This window comes from Echinops telfairi, unplaced genomic scaffold, assembly GCF_000313985.2.
Source record: "Echinops telfairi isolate 266 unplaced genomic scaffold, ASM31398v2 ScPeMD7_655;HRSCAF=1070, whole genome shotgun sequence".
Taxonomy (NCBI): Eukaryota; Metazoa; Chordata; class Mammalia; order Afrosoricida; family Tenrecidae; genus Echinops; species Echinops telfairi.
The window spans coordinates 21,143,004-21,151,645 of NW_022104553.1; the positions used below are offsets into that span (position 1 = coordinate 21,143,004).

The 8,642-nt window shown below is 57.6% G+C and overlaps 1 protein-coding gene across 1 annotated transcript in view; it reads right to left on the bottom strand.

The window, feature by feature from the left end:
* Positions 1-6,646: 6,646 nt before the first annotated feature.
* Positions 6,647-8,642, bottom strand: part of NR1H2 (nuclear receptor subfamily 1 group H member 2) — a 7,066-nt gene continuing 5,070 nt past the window's right edge. Inside the window, exons 8-9 of the mRNA XM_045292623.1 lie at positions 7,258-7,466; positions 6,647-7,156 (exon numbers count right to left, since the gene is read on the bottom strand). Of these exons, the coding sequence (XP_045148558.1) occupies positions 7,010-7,156; positions 7,258-7,466 (356 nt within the window). The 3' untranslated portion in view covers positions 6,647-7,009. The remainder of the gene's footprint in view (positions 7,157-7,257; positions 7,467-8,642) is intronic.

Genomic DNA, 8,642 nt, shown 5'->3' on the forward strand with positions numbered 1-8,642 from the left:
TCCGCAAGTAGTGGGTTACACACATTGGGCTGCTAGCTCCTCTTCCTCCTGCTCCTGCAGCAATTGCTCAGCCTCCATCTCCTCCATCAGCGCCAGCTCCTCCTCAAACTGGGATGGCCGGGGCGCGTCATCCTCATCCCAGAGGCTCCCACGGGCCCGCTTTGGGGGCACCCCGGATCTGACGGCCGGCCGTCGCTTGCCGTCCATCCTGCTGGGCAAGTTGGGGCAGGGTGAGGGTCCCGCCCAGAGACAACCCTTGCTTTCCCTGCCTCCTCCAGGGCCTTCCAGGCCCCTACCGTGGCCGCACGGGCCTTTTAATTCTCGGACAAGGCTGAGGATTAACACAAGGCCTGGGAGACTCCAGAGGCTCAATCATTGTGAACTAGCATCGGTCCGTCCTATCCTCCAGCTCAACTTAACCCCTTTTCCCACCTGCTCCAGCCTCCACACGTCCATCCCCCCATTTATACAACCCTCTCACCCACCCCTGCCCGACCAGGCCTCTTCAAGAAGCTCCGGCTGGTTAGGCATTGCTGCTAATCACAAAATCAGGGGTCCAAACCCATCAGCCGCTCTTGCAGACAAAGGTTCTGGTTGGCAGTCTGCTTCTGTACAGACTGAGAGCCATGGCAACCTTTCGACTCTGTCCTCGAAGAGCGCACGGTGAGTCACAAAATGACTGGACAGTTCTCCACAGCCACCAGCTCTAAAGGTGAACAACTGCTGCCGGGCGGTACACACGCCTCGCCACAGCCCACCATATGCAACCCAAGGGGCCGGGTTTGCCCGAGCACAGAGAAGGCTCAACAGAACCAGGAGACCAAGGCAGGAGGTGGAGAGGGTGCTGTGACGGCCCTCGTGGGGGCTGCGATCTGTAACACGGGATGAGCTGGAAAACCAATTTGCCCTGTAAACTTTCACGCAGACCACTGAGATGTGTGTGTGTGTGTCCCACCAGTCTGAACATGAGGGACTAGGGGAAGCTAGTGCAGTGCTGGAGGAAACCTGGAGGCACGGTGGGTTGGGTCAAATATGTGCTGCGTGAACCCCGAGCCTCACTGAGGAACAGAACGGATCTCTCTTTGAGATAGAAAACCCCAGCGAGGCCACTTCCGTCTGAGTCAGTTCCACACCATGGGGAGGATTCCAACTCACAGAGACCCTATCAGAGAGTTAAAAGCCCACCCCAACGCCGCCCCGAGTTCCCAAGGCTACATCTGGATGGGAGGAAATAGTCACACATCTTTCTCCCTCAAAATGGCTGGGGGTGGTATTTAAAGGACGGACCTTAAGGTTAGCAGGGCCACCAGGGCTCCTTTGAGCAAAGGGGGCCAAACACAGAGCAGGGCTCCCTAGCCGACGCCGGGAACTGAGCCCCGGGGACCTGCGGGAATCCTCTCCTTTGTTTCTGTGAAAGTTCTCAGGGAAAGAAGGGGGAGTAGGGAACTCCCTTAGGGGAAGCCCCCAGAGTTGATGGACCCGTAGAGCGAAGCCATGGTGGATCAGAAGTGGCCCAGGGTGGGACCAACTGACCATCCAGCAGGTGCCATGCGGTCAGTCCTGACTCATAAGAACCCCACATGTAAGAGTGCGACACAGGTCCTCCCCGGTCCTCGCTATAGTTGTTCAGGGTGGGCGGTCTAGGCCATCACTTTCCCTGAACAGACTGCCAGCTCCTTCTCCCTTGAAGCCGCTGGGCAGGATCCAACCATCAACTTTCTTTCCAGCTTACCGCTGGGCGCTCAACCATTGTGCCACCGCTCTGCCCAACGAGTTCGTGGGCACCAGGTTTTCCTTCTTCTGGGGGTGATAATGTTTTGAAACTAGCTAGTAGGGGTGGTGGCCGACCATTGCAAATGGGAGAAAAGGCTGAGGATTGGCTACCTATAACATGATAAACCTTCACACTCACCATCTCCTCGCGCCGCCCCGCACCCCGCGCCCCAACCCCCCCTGCCCCAAGTCAGCAAAACCAATCTCTGCGAACAGTAATCAGCTGATATGGGGCAGGGGGCGGCAGAGGTTGGCCAGGAAAGTGCTTTCTGGGGATGAAATGTATGTTACTCAGTGGCTCAGGCAGCAAGGGACACGTGGCTGGATGGCATCAGAGCTCGGTCCCCAGTGAGGGCCACACCTAGGAACTGAGGCTGGGGACAGGGCATGGCAAACAAAAGGCCTGCTTGTCCAAGGGAATCCCCGGTGGTGGTGGCATTGTTGGAGATCACCAACGACCGGAAAGCACCTAGATGTCCTGCTAGGTGACTATCTGCACCAATTCCGGCCACTCCACTAGACCGACCCCCAGGTGGCAAGGAGGGGCAACCGGGACGAGGAAGCTCTGGGTGTTCGTTCGGAGAGGGGAGGCCCTCAAAGCCGCACCTGGGAAGCCAAGCTAAATATCTGCTTTGTGAAACAGGAGGAGAGGGGATGTTTCAGGTGTCAGGTGCAATCAAGTCTGTTCCTGGTCATAGCGCCCCTGTGCACAACAGACCGTAACACCGCCCGGTCCTGGGCCATCCTTACTATTGTCCCTACGCTCAAACCCATCGGTGCCGCCATTGTGTCCGCTCATCTCCCTTGTCCGCTGCCTCTGCACTTCCCCGAGCATGATGTCCTTCTCTTGGGACCGGCCTCTCCTGACAAAAGGAGCTTTCTGGCTGGGCTTCTGCCACCACGACGGGTCGGTGTGTCCCTTTAGCAGTCCCTGGTACTTTGGATCTCCTTCACCAGCCACCACAATTCAAAAGCACGGATTCTTCAGATGGTGCTTAGCAAAAACAAAAGCCCCACAAGAGTGAAAACGCTTACCCTGCCTCTGGTGATTAGAGACCTGTAGAACGGTTCTGTAGAAAACTCCTGACTGAATGGCTGTTCTGGGAAAAGCAAGGAAGAGACTCAAGGGGCTGAAGAAATACGACAGAGTCCCGCGGGCACAGTGGGGAAGGGCACAAGGTGGCTAACCTTCTGCGGGAGAAATATGGGGGCTGCCTGCTGCTGCAGCCTGGGAAACCCTACAGCGGGGCAGCTCTGCTCTGTTCTACAGGGCAGCTAGGAGGTGCAAAGTACTGGGTGGCCGAGGACTGGGTTTTTTTGGTTTAGACCAGCTGGGGTTCCAGGAGACAAAGCAGCACAGCACGCTGCCAGCCCTAACTCGCAACCACCACAAGCCTCCTTATTCACTGCCGGCCAAACACCTCCGTATCCCTCCCATCAAAGTAAACCCGTGTACCATGATCTTGGACCTGGACCGTGGCAACCCATTTGACTGGCTGAGGATTGGCAGCCTCAGGACCGCAGCACTTGCCTCAGGGGATTGGGGAGGAGTCTATTCGTCCTTTCTGGAACCCGTCAGTCAGCTGATGCTTACTGTGCACCTGCTCTCTTCCGCAAGTAGTGGGTTACACACATTGGGCTGCTTAACACAAAGTCAGCAGTTCAAACTCACCAGCCACCCTAAAGGAGAAAGAAGAGGCTTTCTACTCTCCTTCAGTAAAGAATTACAGCCTCAGAAACTCACAGGGGCAGTTCTACCGTCCTGTGCGGTCACCATGATTCGGAATCAACTAGATGGTGGTGAGTTTGGTCAGTCCTGATACTCTGTCACCAGGCGGTGCTGTGGTTTTAGACTGCTAAGGTTCAAACCCACCAGCCACTCCATTGGATTAAGATGAGGATGACTGTTCCCCTAAAGACTTACAGTCCCGACAACCCTATACAGGAGCACCATGAGTGGGATCAATTGATGGCAGTGGGTGTGAGTGGGTACCTTGTCTCACGTACTTTTCCAGGTGGATGAGATATAAGGGGGGGGGGGGGGGCTTAAAACATTTTGCGGGGGGGAAATCCCATGACCTTAATTCCATTTTTCCCATGAGCTTTTGGACGCTCCTTAATAATGGTGGCATCCAGGCGATTCCCACTCACAAGGACCCCACGTGACAGGCAGGTTTCCTCGGCTGTCATCTTTGTGACTGCAGATCGCCAGGTCTTACTTCCTGGTGCCAGGTCTAGGCGGGCAGCTTTTTGGTTCGCTGCGAAATGCTTAACCTCTGCACCACCAGCGCTTCTTGGACAAGATACCCAAACCACACTCACTGTCACCGAGCCCATTCCCATTCGTAGAGACCCAATAGGGCAGGGTCGACCCGCCCCTGTGAGTTTGCCAGCCTGTCGCCTCGTTCAGGGAGCAGGAGGCTCCCATCAGAGCGGCTGAAGACTTCAAATTGGGGGTCGCACAGTGGGAAGCCCACCGGGTAACCCCTACACTACTCCACCAGGGCAGGATCTAGCTGGAAACAAGACAATCAAAAGCGCTGCTGGCAAGGTGCTCCTGTCCTGAGGAGCCCTGGTGGCGCAGTGGGTTATACATTGGGCTGCCAAACGCAAGGTCGGCGGTTCAAACACCAGCAGGTCCCCCAACGAAAGATGAGGCTTGTCTGCTCCCCAAAACCCTGGGGAGCAGGCCTACCCTGTCCTATAGGGTCGGAATTGACTTGCTGGCTGTGGGGTTTGGATTTTAGTAGTCTGAAGGTCCGTGTCCCCCCCCTCCCCCCGAAGACCCGCAACCCCCACGCAGGCGACCCTGCACACCAGAGCCCCCACCTCCTTTTCTAATACTACTGACCCCCGCGCACGCGCCTGGGGGACACCAGGCCCCTGTCCCTATTCCGCGCGCGCCCCAGCGCAAAGGGGCTCCCTGCCGCCGCCAGGTGCCACGAGACCCCACACAGCCCTCTCTCATGCCGAGTTCCTCCGGTCGTCCCTCCTGTTCGGCCGAAGCCCCCACAACTTCCCGTCTTCCTCCACTCACCCGCTTCAAACAGCGTTTCCCGCCACGGCCGACGCAGCCGTAACCCCTGACTCTGGCGCGCGCTGACGCAAAAGCGCCGCGCGCCGAGAGGGGCCCCGCCCCTCCAACCAAAGTACCAATTAAACCACGCCCTGTGTATCAATCTGCCTCCACCCACCCTGCCAGTCAGGCCCCGACTCCGCCTCCTGTCCGGCACATCCTCCCCTTACCACGCCCCCTCTGGGCTGGTGCCCGCCCCTCCGTGACGCCAGAGAATAAGCCACGCCCCTCCAACATTTGCCGCTTGGTATTGTGTGCGCGCGCAGCGACCCGGCTTTTTCCCTCCGGCCCCGCCTTCTGTTCGGGTGCTGCGCGCGCATCTCGCGCCTTCCCGCCTGAGACCCGGAGGGGAAGCTGTCCCGCACTTTGAGCGCGCGGGTCTCTCGTCCGCCTTCCCTGCAGATTCTGGCACATAGGCGCCTCTCAGACCCTGATTTAGGCTCTTGATTCACGGCCTCCGATTCCGTGTCTGGATCTATCAGAGCGGGGACACGGACAGGCGTAGGGAGAGTCCTCCATGGAAATCAACATACCTGTTGGACCACTCCTGCCCACAAGCACCCTACACAAGGACGCAGTCTGCTCATCTCACCTCTAGCTCCTCAGAGCCTGGCTCACAAGAAGCAGGACTTGTGGGAACTCCATAGCCTGTCCCGCTCTAAATTCAGCTCAGGAACTCGGGTGGTGTAGTGGCTACTAGTTGGCAAGGTCAACACTTTGAAACCACCAGCCGCTCTCAGGGAGAAAAAATGAGGCTGGTGAACTTCCCTCAAGCTAGGCTCCAGGCGACTGAGCCTCTCATTTTTTATGTCCTAGGGACATCTCCCTAGTATTTCTCCCCTTGGGCCCCACAATGTCACTGGCGGCTGGCTTTGAAGCACAATTCCCATATCGTGTGCCCACCCATCTCTGCACTGCCTGCCCTGAAATGGTCTGTTCCTTTATTTTGGTTTTTTCCCAAGTACAAATGTGTATCATGTACGGTAAAACGTGTGAGGACCCAGGCTCCACGGACCGCCCAGCCAAGTCTCACAAGTATGACATCTCTAGGCTCTGTCTTTCAAAGGCTTTTAAAATAAAAAAAATTTTTGGACGGAACTCACATGTGCCCCCAAATGTCACAACTACGTTGGCTCAGGGGCCATTCTACCCTGTCCTATAGGGTTGCTGTGGGTTGGAATTGATTTTTTATAAGCAGGTTGACAGGCCTTTCTTCTGAGACACCCCCAGGTAGACTTAGAAGAACCAACCTTTCCGTTAGCAGCCTGTTGGGTGGTGTCGGCAAAGAATGTTAAATACGCCATGGATGCGATAAGAACGAATACATCTATCTTGGAAGAGGTAAGACTTCAACTCACACACGCTGGGCGTGCGATCAGGAGGGACGAGTCCCCTGGAGGACATCGTGCTTGGTATAGCGGAGGGGGCGAGATGCATCGCCACCGGGGCTTCAACCAGAAGCGCCTATGATGGGTGAACATTTCGCAGGACCAGAAGGGGTTTCCTTTTGCCCTCAGGGCACGCTGTGAGTCGGAACTCATTCAAAGGTGCCTAACAGGGACTCTAGGTCCACCGGTGGCTGTTGGGAAATGCTGTGGATGGAGCAAAAACCGAGTCCCATTTGGTCTCCACGCTGTACAGGAGGGTGGCCCCCGGAGACCACTACCCTGGGCCCCAGGTTGTGCGCATCGGGGGCTGGCCTCGGGGGCGTCTGGCTGCCGGCGGGGGCCAAGTGTCCGGCATGGCCCCAGACCCTGGCAGACCCCTGGACCCACACACACACACACACACTCAGGCTGGGAGCAGGTTTGTATGCGTACTTTATTTTCCTGTTTTGTCTTTTAAAAAAGTTTGTATTAAATAAAGGAGCAGAGGGAGAGGGGGGCCCGGGGGGCCTCCTGGATTGTGGAGAGCACCGTGGACCCCCGCCTCGCTCTGTTCAAGGTGCACTGCGTGGTGGGCTCAAGGTGTAAGCTGGGGAGGGAGGGCACAGCCGGGAGCACCAGGAGGGGTCAAAGGTTGATACCTCTGACCCACCCTGGCCCTCCGAGGAAGACTTGCTGGGCTGGGGGGCCTGGCTGGATGCCGACCCGGCACAGCTGGTGGCTGGGGCTGCAGAGCCCCGAGTTCCTGCCGAGGGCAGAGCCGGGCCCGGTGCCCTCATTCGTGGACGTCCCAGATTTCCGACAGCAGGGGCGGCAGCTTCTTATCCTGCAGCCGCAGTGCGAACACCTGCTCGGAGTGCACGGAGCTCAGCGTGCGCAGGCTCACCAGCTTCATGAGCATGCGCGGGAAGCGCAGCTGGTCCTGCAGGCAGGTGGGCGGGGACACGGTGAGCTGGGGGCGTGGGGGGGCTGGTTCCTGGGCGGGGCGCTGCCTGGGCCTGGGGGAGGCGCAGAGCCCCGTACCTGCGGCCTCTTGATGCGCGTGTAGGAGAGCAGGGCTTCCACGTAGGGCTGCTGCAGCGCCTCCACGCGCTTGGGCTCCTGTACGTTGGGCCGGTCGGCCGAGAAGATGTTGATGGCAATGAGAAGGGCGTACTCTGCGTCATCCAGGCCCAGCCTCCGCATGGCCCGGGAGAACTCGAAGATGGGATTGATGAACTCCACCTGCAGGCCTGTGGGGCCGGGGCAGAGGGCGTCAGGGATGGGGGCTGTCCTCGCCCCGGCCCCACCCACCTCCAGTGGTGATGATTTAATTGCCCTTGGCACCTTTGTCCCCTTCTACGTTCCTGCGAGCCCTGGTTACACATTTGGCTGCTAACCTGTAGTGACCTCATAGCACACAGTATAGCTGCCTCTGTGGGATTCCCAGAGTCTGAATCTTTAACTGGAGCAGGTAGCCTCGTCTTCCTTCCACACAGCAGCTGGTGGGCTCAAACTGCCAACCTTGCCGTTACTAGCTCAATGCAGTCACAACCCAGTACAACACCAGGACTCACAGGAACATAAACCAAAGCTAAATCACTGCCATTAAGTCGACTCAGACTCACTGTACGAGGCAAGGGAGAACCACCCCTGTGGGTTTCTGCGACTGACTCTTGAAAGGAATGGAAATCCTCATCTTTTTCCCACTGAGCGGTGGTTTCAAACTGCTAGCCTTTCGGCATGCAACCTAAAACCTAACCACTGGGCCACCGGGCGCCTTTCCAGGGCAAGGAAAGGAACAAAAGGGGCAGCAGAGAATCCACACTGAGACAGAGTATGTAAGGCCTGGAGATCTCCTTCCAAACATAAGCCCAAGAAAACCCTACAGACCCCAAGAGAAGGAAGATGTGCCCCCCGGTAAGCAGGTGCTGGACAGTACGCAGGGGCTCCAACAATGGGCTTGGGACGACCAGCAGTGGTGAGGATGAACCAAGAGTGGCAGCGCTTTGTTCCGCTGCACTTGATGCCTGTCCATAGCAGCGGACAGCAGCAAAGCTAGGCACCAAGCCTGAGGCAGGGCCCTCCCTTTTTCCACCTCCGGCCAGATGGCTGGGCGGGGCTATGCAAATGAAGTGCCTGTGGCCCGCCCAGGGGATTGGACAGCTTGCTAACAAGGTAAGTAAGGACCAAAGCACGTTGGTGGGTGTGGGGGGAATTGGTCATTTGAGCCTTCCCACCAGGCTTGCCGGAGCCAGTCATCCCAGAGCTGGGAAGGGGACTTACTCCCATCATGGAAGGTGGGCTCTGGGTAGAGAGCATGTCCTTGGGCCCCGAGATCCCTGCACAGAACCTCCTTGATACAGGAGACAGGGACCGGTGACCCCAAAGGCCGTGAACAGTCATGCAATGGTACCCCCAGAACTGCC